Raw genomic sequence first — 21,850 nt, forward strand, 5'->3', positions numbered from 1 at the left:
TTTACTGAAACATTGCAATTTCACCTCATAGGGAATTCAAGCCATCCTTCAAAAAGTCTTAAACATGGATGCAATATGAAAACATTTATTGCCAGAGAAATCTCTTCTTGTTCTATGTCTCTTATTTTACTTTTTCCCCTTTATCTTTTTTTTCCCCTTATACTTCTTCTAGCATAGGTCATTTTTATCAGTACTATTTTTGCTATGTTTCAGTGCTTGGATCTCCCCTTCTTGGGAAGAATACTTTGGAAATCATTTTCAAAACTGATGTGTGAATTTCTGTGTGCAGCTTTAGTCACACCCTTCTGCTGACACCATACAAATTGATCCGATTTTGAAGCATATCGTAACACTCTCCAAAATTCAAATTTCTTTTAGATGCCGTTGGTGCAAACTGTATCTTCAAATCACTAGTCACTTTTAGAAGACTTGGCATTAAGTTTTTTTGTAGTGTAGGTTTCTTCCTCCATTTTTTCCTTCTTTTGATTTCTCTTCTTTGTCTTTTGCTGTTTTGTGTCATTACAACTCCATCCTATTCTCTCTGTCTTTCCTATCCATTTTGCTTTCTTCTCTCCCCCTCTGGCTTAACATCTGCACACCTCTGTAAAAATAATAATGCAAATGTTTGGGATCAGCACATTCCCTTTAGAGCTTCTGCCTTTTTCTCTCTAATTCTTGTATTGTGTTGAGACCACAGTTACTGCTTTTTTCAAAAGGCTGTGCCTGCTGTCTGAAATGTTTATTTTAATTAGTGCTCTGTTGTATGTACAGAGTGTGGAAAATCAAATGGATGCCCAACTTATTGCACTAGGTGAAATCGAGGCTGAAAGTGTCCAGTTTTGCACTTACCCTGTCTGTACTTTCCACTGTATGGTACAAATATATCTAAATAATATACAGATATGTATCAGTATGAACAGAAAAGATCTGTTTAACTGTATTCTAGCTAGTAACAATTTTGACATTTCTGTGTGCTACCTTCAGTTTAACATGTTGAGTATATGTTTCATTCCCAAGTCCTTTACAAATACTAGAATCATATAAAGCAATGTAAAATTGGCTTCATAATTTTATGTAAATTTCTTTGTAAAATTACATTTTCATTTTAGCTTCAGTTTTTACCAAGTCTTTATTTTTAGTAAAAAATAGTCACATGAATTTAAGATTATTTTAACTGTTTTATAACTTCTGAAAATGTATGTTATTATAGAAATTAAGGGTGAGTGTTATGGGAAGTTGTAATACTTTTTTATTCTTCCTCAAACGAAAATCGTATTGTACAAGCCCTTCCTACATAACTAGAATATTTTCATTTAAGTCAATATACCCTGCATAGACTCTCTTGCTTTAACCAATTGATTCGTGAATAGTCATAGCTGAGCTCAGAGTGTCTACTGCAGAGGAAATACTTATTTTCCATTTTTATTTCTAATTTACTTGATACCTTTTTAAAATAACATTTTTTTTATAGGCCTCAAAAAAGATTGATCGACAGCCTAGTCTTTGCTCACAGCTCTCTGTGATGCAGATGAGAAACAGCATGGCCAGTACCAGTGACAGTGAAGATGGCTTACAGATGTTTCTCCGTGGGACTTCCTCTGCATCCTCTCTTCGTGAGTTCTCAAAATAGTTGATGCCAATTTTGAACACATCTTGGTTGATCATTAAAAATGATTGTAGAACTACTGTTGTCTTCAATAGGAGCAGAATTTAGCTTATTTTGGGTGCTACTGTAAACTGAGTAAGCGGAAAGACAATGCAGGGAATTCGTAAGATGTTTAAGGCTTTGTATGGCAACTTAAGCTACTTCATGTAGACACTGGAAAAAAAGCAAAGTATTGTAATAATTTTTGGCATAATATGAATGTGTCAACATAATATGATTTTCTTGCAGTAATGGAGCAAATCAGTGTGAATGTATAGTGCCTGTCACAGTAGTGTCTACTCTGGTCTGTGACTGGTGCTTGTAGGAACTGAAAACCAAACAAAACATTTCCCCTCAGCAACTTGGTGCTCTGCATTTCCTCCTGAGACAGTTTGTATTGGCAAAGTCTGGAGAAATGTGATATAGAACTAATATTTTGATGTCACCTGGAAAATCTCCAAATATCCTGTCAGGCGTTCGTTCCCTGCACTTTGCGTGGCAGGAGTAGTATAGAACAGATGAAATAAGGGAAGCCATGTTCTGACCTTTTGCTTCTACTCTTGCAATTTATATCTTTATAGAAACTTTTTAAACAATTCTTTGTAAGTTTTTTTTTTATTTGTTACTTTTAATTTCCTTGGATCTAAGCAAACTTAAGTAGTAGTCTGAAATCTGAAAGCAGCTTTTGAACAAAATACCCCAAAGATGCTCAACTGTCTTATTTGGCATAAGCTGTCTATTTAACACAATTTAAAAGGGTCACATAGGATTATCTATTTTGGTTTGAGGAATCTTATTCTTTGCTAATTAGGATTTAAAGCTATGAGGAAAAAAACCTGTCATTCATTAGGGTTAAATTCTCTGGTAAGTTGAAGAAAGTGTTTCAAAGTATTTACACTTTCCCATTTAATTGTCTGTTCTCCATTGTCTTCCTCAGTCCTTATCCAAGAACTCCTTCAGGCTTGGAGGGCCAATCCCTTTCCACTCCTTACCATTGATACAGTCTGCATTCCCAAATACAGGGAAGCAAAAGCCCTGCTAGTGTTTCACCCTACTAGAATGTTGAGAGTGACAGCTTGGATATAGTTGTTAAAAACTGGTGAAAATTCTAGCTTTATTTTCTTTATTTCTCCTCTGTTCCCTGAAAGGACATTTAGAATCACCGAATAATTGAGGTATGAAGGGACCTCTGAAGACTGTCTAGTCCAAAATCCTGCTCAAAGCAGGGCCAGCTAAAGCAGATTGCTCAGGACCATGTCTGCTAAAGCTTTGAATATTTCCAAGGTTGAAGATTCCACAGCCTCTCTGAGCAACCTGTTCCAGTGCCTGACCACCCTTGTGAAAAATTTTTCCTTATATGTATTCAGAACTTATTTTATCACAATTCATGATTGTTGTCCCTTGTTCTTTAGCGCATGCCTCTGAGAAGAGTTTGTCTCTGTCTTCTTTATACCCTCCTGTTAGATAGCTGAAGACAGCAGTAAGATCACCTGTGAGCCTTCTCTTCATAAGGCTGAACAAACCCAGTTCTCGCAGCCTCTCTGTGTATGTCATGTGCTTCAGCCCCTGACCATCTTGGTTGCCTTCCACTGCACTCACAGTATGTCCATGTCTTTCTTGTACTGGGGAGCCCGAAACTGGACACAGCACTCCAGATCCTGTCTCACAAGTGCTGAATTAATCCCTTTCATTGACCTGCTGGCTATCCTCTTGCTAATATGGCCCAGTATATGGATAGCTTTCTTCTCTACAGGGACACACTGCTGACTCATGTTCAGTTTGCTGTCCACCAGGACCCCAAGTCCATTTCTGCAAAACTGCTTTCCAACTGGTTGGTGCCCAGCCTGTATTGCATCAGGTTGCTGTGTCCCATGCCTTTGCCTATGTTGAACTTCATATGGTTCCTGTCAGCTCTTTTCTCCTACCTGTGAAGGCCCTTTTGAATACCAGCCCTACCCGCTGGCATATCAACATTCCCGTCACTTCTTCACTGTGGTCTCCGAACTTGCTAAGAGTGTGTTTCATCCTGTCATCCAGGTCCTTAGTAAACACACTGAACATTATAGGCCTTGGTACTGACCCCTGAGGGACACTGCTAGTAACTGGCTGCCAGCTGGATTTTGTACTGCTGTTCACCAGTCTTTGGATTCATCAGTCCAGACAGTTTTCCACCCATTGTGTAGTTTGCATATCCAGTCCATTTCTAACCAGTTTGGCTAGAAGGATACTGTGGGAGACTGTTTAAAGCCTTGCGACAGTCCGGGTAAACAACATCCACTGCACTCCCCTTGTCCACAGAGCCTGTCATCTCACCACAGAAGGCAGGTTGGTCAGGCACAATTTGTCCTTGGTAAATCCATGCTGGTTCTTCCCAATAACCTTCCAATCCTTCATGTGTGACCCATCCTTCCAGGAGGGGATATGATAGACGATATGATAGACTCTATAACTGTACTGGAGACTGCAGTTAGGCAGACAGGCCTGTAGTTCCCTGGATCCTCCTTGTTGTCCTTCGTGAAAATGGATGTGACTATGGTTTTTTCCTCTCCCCTGATTGCCATGAACTTTCAAAGATGATAGAGAGCGACCTCACAATTAGCTCAGCCAAACTTCATCACCCTTGCTGATGCAGCTCATGTGGTCCCACAGACTTGTATATACCCAGTTTGCTTCAGTGGGCCCTAACTTGGTCCTCACAGAATGGTTGAGGTTGAAAGAGACCTTTAGAGATCTAGTCCAACCCCCCTGCTCAAGCAGGGTCACCTAGAGCAGGTTGCCCAGGACCCTGTCCGGACGGCTTTTGAATATCTCCAAGGATGGAGACTCCACAGTCTCTCTGGGCAACCTGTTCCAATGCTCAGTCACCCTCCCAGTAAAGAAATTTTTCCTTATGTTCAGATGGAACTTCCTGTGTTTCAGTTTGTGCCTGTTGCCTCTTGTCCTGTCACTGGGCACTTCCTTTACTGTTAAGTCATGTATCACTCTCCCAGTCCCTGTCACTAGACTCAGAGACCTGGGAGGCGTCAGGACAAGCCTTACCAGTTGAGACAGAGGCAAAAAAGGTATTGAGTATCTTAGCCTTTTCCATGTCCTTTGTCACTAGGACCCATGTCCCGAGGCTGAGTCACGGCCTTGCAGTTTCCTTGGTCTTCCTTTTGTTGCCAATGTATTTGTAGAAGCCCTTCTTGTTGCCCTTAACTAGCTCCAAGTCCAGCTGAGCTTTGACTTTCCCAATTCTATCCCTGCATGCTTGGACAATGTTTATGTATTCTTCCCAGGTAGCTTGTCCCTGCTTCCACTTTTTGTGTACTTCCTTTTTGTGTCTGAGCTCTGCCGGAAGTTTCCTGTTCATCCATGCTAGCCTTCTGTCACGCTTGCTCAACTTTCTGCACGCTGGAATGGACTGCTCTTGGGTTTTGAGGAAGGTGTCCTTGAAGATCAGTCAGCTGTCCTTGGGCCCCTTTGCCCTTGTGGGCCATGTCCCATGGGATGGTGCCAAGCAGATCCCTAAGCAAGCCACTGTCTGGAAGTCCAGGGTTGTAATTCTATTTTTCTGGCCCTCTTGTCTGCCTCTTAAACTCCAGCAGTTCCTGGTCATTGCAGCCAAGGTTACCATCAGCCTTCACCTCCTTGACCAGTTCTTCCTTGTTCATCAGTGACAGGTCCAGCAGAGCACCTCCCCTAATTGGCTCATCAATCACCTGTGTGAAGAAATCGTCCTCAACACTCTTCAGACATCTCCTGGACTTATTACACCAAGCCCTTTCTACCGGATATTGGGGTGGTTAAAGTTCCCCACAAGTACCAAGGCCTGCGATTATGAGGTTTTATCCAGTTGTCTAAAGTAGGCTTCAGTCTACTTCCTCTTCTGTATCAGGGAACCTGTAGCAGATACCTACCATGAAGTCTGCCCTGTTGGTCTGTCCTCAGATATTTACCCATAAGGTGTTGACTGGCTTTTCACCTGTTCCAAGGCAAAGCTCCATACCTTCAAGCCACTCATTTGCATAGAGTGCACTTGGACAGATCTACTCACTTGGAAGCCTGAAAGAAATTGTAAAATTGTATTTGTGCAATTAGCTAGAATTGAAATTCTCTTTCAGACTTAGCAGCAGAACACTTGCACCACTATTTCAGCTTTGGGAGAAAGTAATCTAAATGTATGCAATTTTCAGCCGTAATTACATTAATCCCTAAGATATGTCCATTCTTAGCACATACTTGATAAATGCACTACTCTACTGTACTTTTTCTTTTTTTATATACTATATTTTCTGGAGTAGGGTGTGTACTTTCCTCCAAAAGGGGGGTTAAATGTCTCTTATATTGTGTAATTACCCACTACAGCAGCTGTTGGTGTTGATACTGCCACCACACCATTGGCAACAATGGATGAGGTAGCAACTTCCAGAGTCCAATTTTTTCACTTATTTTGGGGGAGGCAGGGCGGGTACCCGTATAGCAGTGTATGATACACCTCAGGAAATACGGTCATTTATTTTTCTTTGCCTTTTGGTTAATGCAAAATTTCTGACTTCCATACTTCTGACTTGATAAAAGATTGTTTATCTTACCAAACTGTAATGCTTCAATCTTTCTTTTTGCTGAAATAGCAGGTTAGTCTGTTACTCCTATGTAATGTCATTGCCAAAGATGGGTTTCCTATCAAGGTGAGCTCTGCCTGAAGATTGGTATTGATACTGTACTGTAGCCATGTCTGCACTTTTCTTCAGAGTCCAGAGAAAAATGAGGAAAAAAAGCTGCCAATAACTTTTCCCTATTGTGTTTTTAAAAAGCTTCTCCTGGATGCTGCCAGTGCAGCATAGTCAGTCTGCTTTTGTATTTTTTAGGATTTGGTATGAGGTACGTGCTGAAGCACACTGTCCCAGTGCTGTATTGCCCTGGATCCTCCTTCTGCAGCCGTGAATTAGTTCATTAAAAAAAAAAAGAGAGAGAGAGGGAAAACCACAAGATTTTAGTGAGGAGCATATGGAAGTGACATATATACTTCTTTTTAGAAAAAAATAAAGAAACTTATCTGTACAGGAGCTCTACAGGAATTCTGTCTTGTCATTGCTAGGTGACAGACTCTCATCTGGACAAAAGCTTCCCATTACAAAGATTAGATTTGACTACTATAGTACAAACAAATCTTATTCTCCTAATTTCCATATTCTTGCAAAATGGTGAATTTATTCTTTTGTATAATCCAAACTTTTTTTTAAGTTATGCTTTTATCCTATGCTCCAAACTATCAGCTTTGATTAATTTTCTAAAGAAATTGATGTAGAAGCTTTTTTGAAGTGTTTAGCAACAAGAGGGAGAAAAATACTAATTAATAGGCCCCAAACTGCAATTATTAACTGTGTTTTGAATTTAATTAACTAAAAAATCCAACTAACTGTCTGCTTTTATATTAAGGAAATAACCAACAAGAGTTCTATAATGCTTACGGAGTGAGTCGTTTGCAGCATGATGTTTTCTGTTGATAACATCACATTAACTCAGCAAGCATCCTCAAAAAGGTATTAAAGTGGGATTTGTTTATCACATGGTACTTGTGCTTGATGTACATGATCCATCTCTATGTAACTTATTAGTAAATGAAATTAATGTATCTCTTTTTCCAAAATGTGAGTTAAGTAGAAATAGTTGAACTCAGTCAGAAGGGTAGCTTCAGCTTTCAGTCCTTTTAGAAATGTTTTAATATTAGTTTCTACACAATAATTCTATTGCTTGATAATCATTCATATGCTTACTAGTATAATAGGCACTTGAACTTGGGTTCTGGAGAGAATGCAGTAGAGCAGTATATGGAAGGCCTGGGTTCAAGAGCTGATTCAGTCCCTTGAACATCTGGCTAACGCAGGATAGAGGTACAAATAGACAAGTTTTCTGCATTTGGAGAAAGCAAGGGCATGTCTTTTAACCAAACAACTTGATAGTATTAGACCTAACATTGGATTCTGTTCAACAGACTTAATGGCTTCTTACTTCTGATTTCTGGAGAGAAATAAGCTCTTTCAAACAAAAGAAAACTGTGCTAAAAACAGTGCTAAACTATACAAATATAGAAATCTAAAAAAAGAAAACCGATGCTCTAGTCCAACATTTTCAGGCTTCCTTTTACCTTTGAGTGTAATTTGTTGGCGTCGCCCGACATAGTCACTTTTACATCCAGGTGTATCCACAGATCTTGGTTTTAGACAATTAAATGATCTAAACATACTTGTTTTGGCCATAAAAACACATATATATGAAGACAAGTGCTTAACAATTCCAGTGTATAAAAATGTGCGCGAGTAACCCTTTATTATAGCAATTAATCAAAGTAGTTTTTAAATGTTAGAAGAAAATATTGATATATTTGTAACAGAGTTCTAAAAAGCTAATTCCTAACAGTGTTTTCCTGAATGTGACTTAAGAAATGCAGTAATGTAATGCCTGCTGGTCTTGCCTGTAGCTAATATTTTGTTCTCTGTGTGTAAAACATGCAGCACAAAGGAGTCCTCCTCCAGGCTTTCTGAGCAGAGTAGTTTATTGTATGTAAGATAAACTTTTTTTAAAAGTAATCTTTGTAATAAGAGTAGCCCTGCAATAACAGTATGTTGTGGCTATCAGTATTTTTTCATGAAAATTTGACTTTTTAGCTTCTATATAGATGATCTGTCAGACAGCATCACTACTTGCTCTTTCTTCTACAGATATTTAAAAGATTTTCCTATTCTTTTTGGTCATCATATGCTAACTGTTTAGAAGCTTGTACTATTGTGATTGTTTAACTCTGGAAGAGGGTACTGAGAGAACAAATGTTCAAGTACAGATACAATTTTCAGAGTGGACAATGGGAAATTAACCTGTTTGTCCAATGTTAAAGGAGTTCTGTGATTAAACCCTCATGCTGAAAATTTACATATAGTAGAGGATCAACTTTTGCAGTGGTAGGTTGCACAAAAATTCCAGTTAACCTCTTGCCAGCTATGACTTTTCTGTGCACTCTGCTCCGGCAAGCTTTATGAATTGCTGCTTTATTAGCAGACTGTCTTAGAGCAATGAGATCACTGTAAGTCAAAAGTTACGTGGCCTTCATCTGTTAACATCTATCTTGTTTTCTTTACGGTTGTTTATGTAGGGGGTATGTTTTACATGTCATGGTTTTAAAGCAGTTAGGGCTGTGATCATTTACCCATCTGAGGTCTGCCCAGTGAACCTACGAATTTTGTCACAGCTAAGGCAAGTATCTAAATATACATACCATTTGTACTTAAGTCATATTGTTGTTTGTTGAGAAGAATTTGTGGGTGAGTGTAACAATGAGAAAATAATTATGAAGGATACAGTGTTGAGCATCTCATGCAATCAAGACTTGCATTGAAATTGAGGAGAATTCTGTGTCTATACTGGCTGTAAAATTTGAACCTGGAAGGTATTGGTGATTCATATAGGTTTGGCAGTCTCACATCTAGAATTTCCTGATACCAATGGCCAAATAGTTACAAAACCCTCAGTTATAAAATTCTTTTATGAGGGAACTGGAAAAGGATCATCAGATTCTGTCACAATCAGATCTGATCACATCAGATTCTGGAACTTCATTACAAATAGGTGTATATATAGCAAGCATTTATTGTTAAATTAATTGTATAATTTATTTGGAATTGTGGCAGGCCCAGGCCGGACATCTCCCTACCTGAGAACTTCGGCAAAAATGAAGCCAATAGAAGAAAGTGTTGAAGATGATGTCTTTGAAGCACCGTCTGCTGATAAGCTTGAACTCCAGCAGCTGCCTTAAACAGACATGTCTTCAGAGATATAAGAGCTTGTACAAAACTCAAATGCAAGAGGAAGAAGCTTAATTTGGAAGGAATCTGAAAGCTAAAAACATCTTTTCATGTTTGATTTTACCACAGCATATGTCAGTGACTTCTAGACAGAATGTCACATTTTATTTTACTTCTAAATAAAAAAAAAATCTGAGTTTTATTTTTGTTTATTGGCCATGAGTATTTGTTTTACATTTCCTTTGACTCTTACCATGACAGCTTTAGTATTAAATGTCTGGCTAGCCTGACATTTCTAGAGACTTATTAGGGGCAGAACAACCCCTATTCCATTTCCATAAGTTTTTTAGAAGCCTATATCTTAGTGCTTTTCAGTGGGAGATTTTGAAACTTTTATCCAAAACTATATTGCTTTTACCTAAAACCATTGTTGTGAGAGTCTCAAATGAAATAATGCAGATAACCTTCTGTGTATATTGGTAGGTATTTGCCTCCAATTCTGGTATTTCCTAACCTGACTGCTTGACTCTACAATCATAATAATGACTTTAACTTTTCTTTTTTGCCAAATATCTTAGTTTAATGTTGCCTTTCCAACCATAACTTTTTCTTTCTTAGGTAAATGTAGGTAAATGTAGGTAGTTCCATTTATCATATTGTACAAAATACCATTACATGGAATAAGAGAAGTTTGACATAAACTCTCAAGCAGTCAGAGTTGTCTTGAGTCTGGTTTTGCTCTGTTTTCTGATGCTCCATTTTAATTTCTGAAATTTAACCTGATAATGCATCCTGGAATCAGCCTGCCTCGGAGTTATATAACCCATTTATTTACTGTTCAAAAGCCCTTGCAATATCAAAACACACTTAAATGCTTTGACCTGCACTGTGAATGCCCCTGCTTTTGTGAATTTAAATTCAGTGTTTAATGTTACATCAATATGTCTTGTGATTTGCTTGGTTTTGCATTGTTAAAAATGTTTCACTGAGGTGAGACCTACTTACTGATTTGTGTAAATAGATGTAAAATACCTTTATGCCGCACATCATACGCAAAAGAGAGCACATTGGCTTATTTTGGAGTTGATGTAGTTTATCATCTAAATTTGGTGTTCTAAAAGTCTTTATATGCCAAAAATAGGAAGTCCTCCTGCACCCATTTTAATTTGTGTGTTGTTCAAACAGCTTTTAAAACTGCTTGTCTGATAAACCACAAAGATAGATAGGATCAGTTGTGAGTCTACTGGAGTACAGCTGGGATTCAGCAACTAAAACATAAATGCCTATTAAAAATTAAACCACATTTTCAGTAGCTGACTGTCAAAAGTTAGCAACTGAACAGATTACACCATGAACAAAAACACAACAGACAGCAAGAAAACTGACAACATTAGAAAGAAACATGAAATATTTTCTATGCAATAAAATGTATAGTAAAGGAAAAAATTGTATCCTTGTAACTCTAGCAGCTGCCAGTTAGAAGGTTATCTGAGTTTTTTGGTGTCTCATTTTTTTAAATAAAAGGAACAATGCTTATAGGACATTTTGTTAGGATAGGTTATATAATCATAGACTAATTTAGGTTGAGACCTCTGCAGGTCATCTGGTCCAGGCCCTGCTCAAAGCAGGGTCAAATTCAAAATTAGTGGAATTACATGGAAATGTTGTAATGATGCTTTCACTACAAGAGTTGCAGGCTTGTGAGGATCCTCTTGTGAGGATCATATGTCTAAAATGCTTACATTTTTTTTGATTTACAACACAGTCAGACTTTGTAAATAAAAAATTATGCATATATTTGCAGGTTTTAAGCTAAGCTGTTACAACTAGTTAGTTATCAAACTTCATAAGAACAAACTGCTGAGAAATTTGTGGATTGGCAGGTGAATGCTTCCTAACTCTGGGCAGCAGTTTCAAGCTCCAGGTAAGAAGTGATGTCTTATTCCCCTTCCAGATAAAATGATCCCTGTAGATAAAATATGCTGGCCAGAGGAAGGATGCTGCCACATGATTTCTCATGGGAACGCGAAACTAAACAAGCGTCCCGTTAGTTGAATGTCACAAAGAAAGGCTAAGCCTCCCAGCTTGTCTCTTGGCTCCTGGAAGGGTAAGAGAGAAAATGGGAATTGCTTTACTTACTAGGAGATATAGTGAGGCACATCTTTGTCCTGATGTAATTCTCTCTCTCTCCTGCCAGTTTTCAAACTCCGTTAAAGAGAAAAACTAAGCTAGTGGAGTAGACCATAAATAGTTTAGCAAGTGAATAACTAGAAAAGCAAGAGTGGCTGAAGTAACAGAGCAATGTTGCCTATAAAGTAACTCTTTTTCAGTAACCTGAAAAGCAAAGTAGCCTCCAAATAATAGTTTCCTTCCCTCTGCCTTGCTCTCTAACAGGATCATTTCTTATGTATGCTTAGAAAATCAAGCAATACTCAGTGCCTGGAGAGACAGAATTCCTCTTAAAAATCAGAGAGGATCTACAGGAACAGAGCTCTGACTACGTTACATATCCCAGCTTCTGGACCATAAATTGTTGCATGCTGGGAATAAGAACCAAGTCATCTTCATGCCTGCAAAGCATCACACATGCCAATGATATTACAGCAATAAACACTGCAAATAATGATAAATGTGTTAGTCTACAGGAGATAATACATTTTATTTCCTAAAAATACATTAACTGGCAATTTTAAAATTCCCTGATGAGTAGGTAAAATGGATAGTAAATAAGTTTACTTGATATATACAACTTGCAAAGTCTGTTTACATTTGTTCCTGTTGTTTCAAATAGAGTTCTTTCAGAGACAACAGAAGCTAAAATAAACTGTAGCCTGCTTTTTGAGGCACCCTTTTTCCACTGGTATTGCAAAAGGTAAGTATAAGCATCCTATAATAATTTAGGTTTAAAGGAGGAATGTACATGTGCATGAGTAAAGGACAGACTGTAAATCCATTGTTAGCTTATTTTAAGCTATGACTAGTAAAATATAAAAACAACATATACTTTTAAATCATATATCTGTTAGGCATAACTTTTACTATATGCAGCACATATGAATTATATTAGCATATAATTCTTTTTGCTAACCATAATGCCCATGGAAGAAAAGAATGTGCTTTATCAAAATGTTAGCAATGTTATCAAAATTTTATAATTTTCAAGAATTCCATTATTTCAGCACATATATAGATACATATGGAATGTTGCGTTTGTCAGGGACACAGAATTGAAAGAAGTTAATCAGCTGCTGTGTTAAGAATTATCTTAGAGGATCATTTCAGAATATGTCCTCTCATTAGCAAACTATTCTTTGTCTCAAATCACATAGAATAAACTTGATGTAGAATTGATTCATATTCTCTTCAGCTGTAACTCATATGCTTAAGTGCTTGCATGCTCATTCTTAGGGTGTAAATCTGCATTAAATAAATTGTCTAAGACTGAAAAAATTAATTTGGGCATTTTAGAGAGGATCCAGAAAATCAGTTGTAGATAGGCAATTTCAAAGTCAGGCATGTAAAAGAATGCTCTAATTTTAGAGTAGGTAAACCTCTACAGCTATCCTAATAGTAACGAAATACACTATTCATTACCCATATTAGCTTTCTAAAGGTAGAAACAGAACTCTCAGGTTCTAGTCTATCACAGATGTTTGCAGTAAATGGTAAGCTTAGATCTGGTCAATTCAATAATCAAAACTATTTCAGTAGTATGAATGTACTTCCAAAAGCCCATTTATAAACACATCCACTGTATTTAAATTCCAAAAAAATTCCAAAAAGCTGATACACAAGTACTAACCTTTATTTTTTCCTATAATGTTTACATTTAAGAAATAAGTACAACTGAATTTTAATCTCCCTATGGAAAAAGGCTGCTTTGTTTGATATAGGTGTCAGAATGCAAAACAAAGATATAATGAAACAGGCACTTCACCAATTAATAAATGTAAGAATAAACTAGATCAGAAATGCTGATATAGTAAAAATGCAAAAGCTAGATTCTTCAGTAAATCTCCAGCATGTATGCAGAGCATATTACAAAAGTAAGGGCTCAGGAAATATCTTCATATGTGAACGCTAACAATTTCATAAGCAACATTGTGCTTGATATGCCAGCACAGATACAGCCACATATCATTTTGATGGAGTTTTGGAAAGTGAAACTGTAGTGGCACCTTTTAATATTATTGGAATAACAGCAACAGTTACTTTATTGTTTCAGAAATGTAGTCTTAGGAAGTGCTTCTTCGAGTAAAATGCTGTTTTTTGTCTCTCTTGCAATGCTGGTCACAGATGCTTCTGATTAAAGGAGAATAGGTTCTCAGTACTTAAGGGATTAATAAGAGAAGACAAACGGTCTTAATTAATTATCCCTGACATTTAAACTTCCTGAGAGCATGATGATGATAATATGAGAGTCATTAAAGATTTCAGAAAGGTAATAGGAAAGCAAAAGTTACAGGAGCATTCAATATTGATTGCAATGCAGTCCATATACTTTTTTTTTAAAAGAGCATTGCAGATTGGCAAGTGGCAAAAGTTGATGGGCTCTTGTTGGTCTATTTAACGGAAAAAATGGCTTTTCAGTTGGTAAAGTTACTATGACAACAGGTAGAATAAAGCATTTCCAGTGAGCTTAAACATTACCTGAATTTTAATTCACAAGAACATTTACTTAACACTTAATGAACATAAAATACTTTACAAATCTAAGTAAGTTACAGGCATGTCATGCCTATATATTTACTAACAAACTCTAGAAGCCAGAGAGCAGCTGTTTTCTTTTTCGGAAACTTCTTTAAGACCCATAACTTGCAGCTTGAGCAGAAAGTAGGCCTTTGCGCAGGGATGAATGTAAGTTATGTTACAACCTCCACCCAGCTACTTTAGCTAACAGATGCCTCAAATTAATACTCTCCAGCCGTTGTAATTTACCATACTTGAGTTCCTCCTTAACTTTCTCCTTGGGGATTAATATCTATTAAGGTCACATCCTGATTTCCTGTGCAAAGTGCCTTTGGGATAAGAATTCCCCATCATCCTTTGTAGGAAAGAACAGATCAAAAGTGATGCTTCTTGAAAGGCATCCGCTGATACGCTGTTGTATCATACTCTTTTGTTCACTGGTACTCAGTGCTCTGTTTTGTTCCAGAAAACTGAGGAATTTAATAGTATAGACATTGTCTGCCAAGTAATATGAATCTCCTACACTCTTAAAGGCTGGGTGTTTAAAACCATGCTTTCCTTCAATTTTTTAAAAATAATTTTCCCTGATCACATTGCCTTCTAGAGTTTTACACTGTACTTTTCTTATTGTTCTGTGTATTTGCACTTCTCTCCCAGTCAAAGAAAGACGTATAACACACAAGCAACAGGCAAATGACTTACGATGAAGGGAAGGAGCAAAATTGATAGTATATAAAATGTTCTAACAGAATGAATTCTGTGCTCATTGCATTCAAGTAGAAATGACTCAAGATGAAGAGTTTCTCTAGCTAAAAATGAGACAAAACCTCGGCAGCTATCTGACTGCACTTTCCCAAACTAAAGGTTCATGTACTGCAGAGGTTCGTATAAATGGGAGAAGGGTGAGAATCAGTTCAGCTGTTGGTTTTGCTAAACACAAACCAATCCTCCTTTTTTTACCGTATTAACTTCAGCTTATGACACAAACTAATTCTTACAGTTTGAGAACACAGATTACTCTTTCTAGTAGGCCCTTGTCCACCAACCTGCCCTGCTGTCCGGGGAGGTTTGCTGCTCGCTGGGTGCTCCGATGCGGGGCTTTGTGGAGAGGCTGCCAAGGCCTTCCCGGCCCTCGGGCTGTTACCCCCCAATGCTCTTCCATGTGGGCACCACCAATACTGGCAAGGGGACCTGGAGCGCGTCAAGTGTGACTGCGTAGATCTGGGCCCAGCGTTTGGGGGCCTGTGTGGTTTTCTCCACAGTCATGCCAGTGAAGGGGAAGGGCTTGACGAGGAGCAGACAGATCCTGCGGGCCAACAACAGAGATTTGTTTTTTATGACCCTGGAGCTCTCTTTAAGGATCCAGGACTGTTAGGAAGAGACCCCACCTAATGAATGGGGTAAAAGCATCTTTGCCAACAGCCTGGCCAACCTGGTGAGAACGTTAAACTCAGAATGACAGGAGAGGGACATGACAACCCCCAATCAAGTTAGGAAGTGATTGCCCAGATTGGCAAGGAAAGGGCGCAGAGTGATGTGGACAAGAGAGACCTGGTAATCAACAAAACAGGACAAGGGAGTGTACCTTGAGCATATGCAACAAATAAGGAAGTGCCAAGAAGACGGCACGATGGAGGAAGTCTGTATACCTTTTCTGGGAAATCGGCCTCTCTAAAGTGCCTGTGCACTAACGCTCATGGCATGGGGAAAAAACAGGGTGGGGATTAGCAAGCTGTGTGCAGCTGCAGGGCTTGTCTCCTGGATCTCGCTGGGATCACAGAGATGTGGTCAAAGAGCTCACACAACTGGAGGGCTGCTGTGGGTTGATACAGGCTCTTTAGGAAGGACAGGCTGGGGCAGCAAGGAGAGGAAGTTGCCCTGTATGTGAGAGAGCAGCAAGGATGCACAGAGCTCTGCCTAGAGATGGATGAGGAGCCAGCTGAGAGCTTCTGGATCAGGATCAGTGGGCACTCCAATGTGGGTAACGTTGTGGTGGGTGTCTGCTATAGGTCAGGAAAAAGAAGCAGATGAGGTCTTCATGAGACAAATGGAGAAGCCTCACATTTGCAGGCCCTCGTCCTCATGGCGGACTTTAACCACCATGATATCTGCTGGAAGGACAGCACAGCATGGCACAAGCAATCCAGGAGGTTTCTGATAACAATTTCCTAACAGAGGTGATCGATGCAGCTATGAGGGAAGTTGCTCTGTTGGACTTAAAAACCAGGAAGAACTGGCCAGGGACGTGAAAGCAGGGGGCAGTCTTGGCTACAGCAACCAGAAGAAGGTAAAGTTCACAATCCTGAGGGAAGGGAGAAAGGCAAAGAGCAGGATCACAACCCCAGACTTCAGGAGAGCAGACTTTGGCCTCTTCAGGGATCTGCTTGGAAGAATCCCAAGGGATATGGCCCTGAAGAGAAGAGGGGTCCAGGAGAGCTGGTTGATTTTCAAGGATCACCTGCTCTAACCTCAAGAAAGGTCTACCCCATGTGTGGGCAGTCAAGGAGGAGGAGGAGGAGTAGGAGGAGGCCTGCATGGATGAAAAGGGAGCTCCTGACTAAAACATGAAAAGGAGATGGAAGCAGACACAGGTGCCCCAGGAGGAATATAGAGACACTGTCAGAGCATGCAGGGGTGGGGTTAGGAGAGCTAAAAACCTGCCTGGAGTTAAATCTGGTGAGGGATATGAAGGGCAACAAGAAGGACTTCTATAGTTATATCAGCAGCAAAAGGAAGACTAGGGAAAATATGGGCCTGCTGCTGACTGGGGCAGGAAACCAGGTGACAAAGGACACAGAAAAAGCCAATGTACTCAATGACTTCTTTGCTTCAGCCTTTACAGGTAAGATTTGCCTTCATGAATCCCAGGCCTCTGAGACCAGTGAACATTGTTCTTCAGCTAGGTTGCTGGCTTAGACTTAGAAAGAGCATGTAGCATACCTGTTCCTAGCTAACTGGGATACAGAAGTGGTAATTTCCTGACTTCTCAAGGCTTTGTGTGGAGGCATAATGCATGAAGTCACTTCCAAAGGAGGGAGGTGGAAACACTTTGTACCTGCTCAGAGACAGGACTTTTAAGACATCTGTTAAAAATTAAGTATCTTGAAAACACATCATTATCAGTCTGATTGCATTTTTCCCATCAAACCTCCACCACCATTTCCCTTTCCTTGAGCACCCACCCATTGGCCTATGCCAAAGCACAGGTGAGACCAAGCTGGGCCATCAGGGCTTTTCCTCAGCATGGGGATTGCACTAGCACTGGCAATGGGCAAGCTCAGGTGGAGATGGCTGATTCATTTGGCTGGGTGTGAGAAAAGGAATGAGCCAAGCAACATGAGCAAATCAATATGTAGATGTGGTAGGGGTGAGCTCTGTTGCCTTGGAGTTGAGCTAGGTTATCCTCTGCTGCTGCTTGGGAAAATCCTTCTCCCACTTGGGAAAATCCCCAGAAGGTGTGTTTGTGTGGTGTGCTTAAGTTGCTGCTGTGGTGTGTGTCTAGTGTGGGCTTTCTTGTGAGTTGTGAAAAGGTAAGTGATCCCAGCTGCAGTGCCAGTGGCCTTTGTCGTCCCTGAGGCTTATGCGTTGACACATTTTTTTTTTTCCTTCTTAGAAATACCAGTTAGTATTTCATCTCTGCAGATGTAAAGAGGAATTGTGATGACACAATTTTGTCTAAAATAAAAAGATGCTCGGTTGTGAGGGTTAGAAGTTTGAGCTGCTCTTTTGGAAACCCTATGAACAAGTGAAGCCTATGCAAACATTATGGGGGTATCTGGCTGTCTCTTCTCAGTTCCCTTTTCTATTTCCTTCTTTGAACCTAAACTGGTGGTAGGTGCAGTTGCTAAAGATGTTTAAATTTTTAGAAGGCTTTGTGGAAATAGAGGTGAGGTAGAGGGGGAGGACTTCCGAGTGCTCTGACAGAAGAAATGACTCCTGTGCAACCCAGATCGGAGAGCTTACACAGGAAAGCAACTGCACCTTTGTCAAAGACTTGTCTTTGTCAATTTTATTATTTATGGAGTTCCTTGATGTTTTCCCATAGAAACATATAGTAGTGAGGATTGTTACTTAGGGACAATTCAGGTTAGATATTAGGAAAAATGATGATGTGATACAAGTTTCTGTTAGATTAGGTTGCCTGGGGAGCTTATAATATCTCCATCGCAGGCAGGAGTATGTGCAGGTCAGGTAAACACCTGTCTGGAGTGATGCGATTCAGGCAGGCAACGGTGATGGACAACAGGGTCTTGCATGGGCTGTTCAAGTCCTGCTCTTCTTGTGGTTCTGCAACTTGTTTTCATAACTCTTCAGAAGGCTCTATTATGCTCACTTTAGGTTTTAATATATGTGCCCCTGAGCTGTATAATTAGCAATAGCAACTCTAATCAGAGGCCCTGAAAAATTCCCATTGACATCAGCTAGCATTATATTTGGAGGAATAATTGTCTAATAAATTACTGTTTCTTGTGATTTAAAGTGTGTTGAACAGAAAATAGTTTTTCATATGTGGGGTATATTGTAAAAACACCATACAGAAGATGAAATCTTAAAATTAAATATGTATCTTTACTTAAATTTCAAGGAGGGGAAATAATATTACCTAGAAAATAGAAAAACATAGAAAAAAATAGAAAAAGTGAGGCTTGTTAAAAATTTAGATTTTTCTTTTTTCCCCCAAACAAAGGTCTTAGTTTAGGGACATCCTTTAATTGAATTAAATCTAGTATTATGAGCTTCTCTTGTGGCAAGCAGGAAAAGTAAAGACCAAGAAAATATATTTTTAGTATGTGATTTCTGGAGAACTTCTGGAGAACTTGTGATTCTTCTCAGTACCCTGTACCTAATGCCTTCTCTCTCTGCTGCCTTTTCCTGGAAATACAAGGTCTGAACCCTAGCTGGTGAAAAGGAAAAAGGCAAATAAGGACTCCTTAAAGACCTGTTATAGCATCATGGGTTTTTTTTAGGCAAATCTGTAAGAAGATGGGTAGGCTTTACTTTTATATTTTGTTTTAGCAAGTTGAGAACCCTCCTTTTCTCACAGAACAGATAAAAATTTTGGTTCAATATATCTTGTCTGTGTCCTAAAATGTCACATGGATACATGATTGTTTGGAGGGGTCTTTTTTTTTCCCTATTATGTTAATCTAAATCAGACAAAGGGTAGTTTAGTTCTGATCAGCTATAAGTTGCTTACATTGCATTAATCTCTTTTGCGACTTTTAGTGTGACTTTTACTTTTTACACTGTGACTTTTACAAAGTGACTTTTATTTTTACATTGACTTTGTTTAATGGGTTGCGATTCTGCTAAATTTTTAATCTCTTCTCCACTCATCATAATCATCTCAGAAGACAGATTATTTTGTGTATATTAGCTTAAAAATGGAAGCAGTAAAGAGGCATGAATTACTAATTCTTTGGTGCTGCAGGTACAGGCAAGGTGGACATGGGGGGCAGCTTTTCAAGTTATAGTATATGTTCAAGTCCCTCCTAAGCTTTTCCTAGATTGCATTCATTCACCACAAATGTGTTTCTTGCAGTGGAACAGGCTGGTATGACTGCAGCTGAGCTCGGTGGAACTGGCAGACATGGCAGCAGAAGCCAGTTATGTGTAAGAGCACCCCAGGAATTCATGCTGCTCCCTCAGCACAGGAGAAATCTAAAAATTGTGAATGTTAGAAGACAAGTAAGCAGATAAACAGCAGCCTCTACTGGGGATAAAACTCTCTTGTTTTTTGCAGATGCTATGAATATTATTGGGAAGCTTAAAAAATTAAGTTAATCAGCAAGACGTTGATTTGGCAAAGGTTATGAAAGTGCAGGCAAACTCCAGACATGGTAACGAGCCCCAGCCTGGAGAAGTTTTACCTACTTCACTTCGGTGCCACAAGGAATGCTCTACGTTGAGTAATAAGTGTGGGTAATAAGTATCGTTATGCTCATAACCCACTGGAGGGAGAGGGGAAACACTGAAACAAACAGAATTGTTCGATAGCTGGTAGATGTGAGCTCTCCCTGCAACAACTTCGCCAGATAGCTGTTCCCATTAAAGATGTGCAGAGCTACAACAGGGTGCCACAAGCAGACTGTGCAACATACATCTTGCGTGTCACTTCCTGATTCCTGCCTTCCTCTCACAGATGCCTTCTCCACCTCTCTGAACTAGATGCACCAGGGCACACTGAAAAATGACAGAAAAATCAGCCATGCAGTCAGTAACTTAGTTGTACCATGGGATGAATGTTCACTAAGCTATTGGTGCCCTGAAGTTGTTGATTTGTGTTCTGCTCTTGTCCAATGTCATACTTATGACAGTATATGGTGCATTTTAGAAGTACTAAAAAGTTCTGACTGCTGAAAATAATGGAAAACCCCCAACAGAATCAAATTGAGAAAGGAGATGTGAACAGTATGGGTGCTATTTTAATGGTTTTTGAAGTGGGGGAAAATTATTTTTTCAAAGTGGGAAATGTTTCTGGGGAATTTCTGCTGTCACGTGGCACTCTCCAGCTCTACACTGAACTTCAGTTTAAGTTAAATCAAACCTCTTTGTATGCTTTCTTACAGTCTTTTTGTTTTCCTTACCAGCTGTATTGATTAAATACTACAAATATTAACTTTAATGCATTAATATTCAAACCTAGCTCTGGCTAGAAGTATGAAGTGAAAAAGATCTGATGAGCTGTTATTCAAGGAATTGCGAATGTTGTGGTATGATTCTTTCAGAGTGAGTGTTGCCCTCACAGTTATTTAAGTAGGATATTGCTCTTTAAAGCCTAACTTGTTACAAACTTGAAAAATTGTGCAGTATAGCAGGGAAGTGGCAGATGAATTTTGGCAGACAATGCTGTGGCAACCTGAAGGCATTCAAGCTCCCAGCTTTCAATTCTCCCCTTTTGCTGATGGTCCCAACCCGTTTATATGCTCAGAGCAGGGTCACCAGAATAAAACATGTACCCCACCCCTCTGAAAAATACAGTTTTCTTCAGTAGTTGAAGCCTAGCTGTTGGACTTTGCTTCTATCAGCTCAGTGCATGAGAATGAGTTCCCATCTGCAGATCCCACCGTGGGGAGAGCAAACCCTGCCAAAGCTGAGCTGGTGATTGCAAGCCGTCAGTCTCTTGTACCACCTCCTCAGTGCACCCTGCTGCTGCTCTTTCTTCTAGTTCTCTGAGCATTGTAAACACCCATCTCTCGGTTCAAGAAGGCATCTCGACCATCCCCATGCTTGAAGGCAGTGTGAAGATACTTTGAACTCCTTTGGTCTGAGCTCGTCTGGCCTGACCAGGGAATCTACACCTCATAAGGTCTTAAAATCCAAAAGTAGATGTTCCAGTGCTTGTCTACTGCTAATCTATTTAAAACTGCTGCAAAAGAAATTAGTTTTGTGAAGCCTTTTTTTCCCCATCTCCTTTTGACTTGGAGATGATTGTTTCGTAGCCCCTTTGAATCGACCTTCCTCATGTTAGGAGGCCTCCAAAAGAGGCCAACTACATGCTTTTGCTTTTTTCAGCCTATCTTTATAGCTGGCAGGTTTTCTTGTGTTTATTACTTGTACCAGCTGATGTCTCCTTATATATGTTTCTCCAACTAAAAATGCTGCTCCAGCTGGGTCCTTGGCAGTGACTCCAGAACAGAATAATTCCCTCAGATGTTTGCATATATAATGTTCCTGTGTGTATATTCTAAAACAAACCTCTTTCAGCAACAATTACATGTTGTTGATACACATT

The 21,850-nt window shown here is 39.3% G+C and overlaps 1 protein-coding gene across 1 annotated transcript in view; it reads left to right on the forward strand.

Moving 5' to 3' along the window:
* BVES (blood vessel epicardial substance) overlaps positions 1–10,342 on the forward strand; it is a 32,922-nt gene extending 22,580 nt beyond the window's left edge. The window contains 2 exon segments of the mRNA XM_067293922.1: positions 1,472–1,613; positions 9,313–10,342. Coding sequence (XP_067150023.1) covers positions 1,472–1,613; positions 9,313–9,437 — 267 coding nt within the window. The 3' untranslated portion in view covers positions 9,438–10,342.
* The last annotated feature ends 11,508 nt before the right edge of the window (positions 10,343–21,850 follow it).

Source organism: Apteryx mantelli, chromosome 3 (genome assembly GCF_036417845.1).
Source record: "Apteryx mantelli isolate bAptMan1 chromosome 3, bAptMan1.hap1, whole genome shotgun sequence".
Taxonomy (NCBI): Eukaryota; Metazoa; Chordata; class Aves; order Apterygiformes; family Apterygidae; genus Apteryx; species Apteryx mantelli.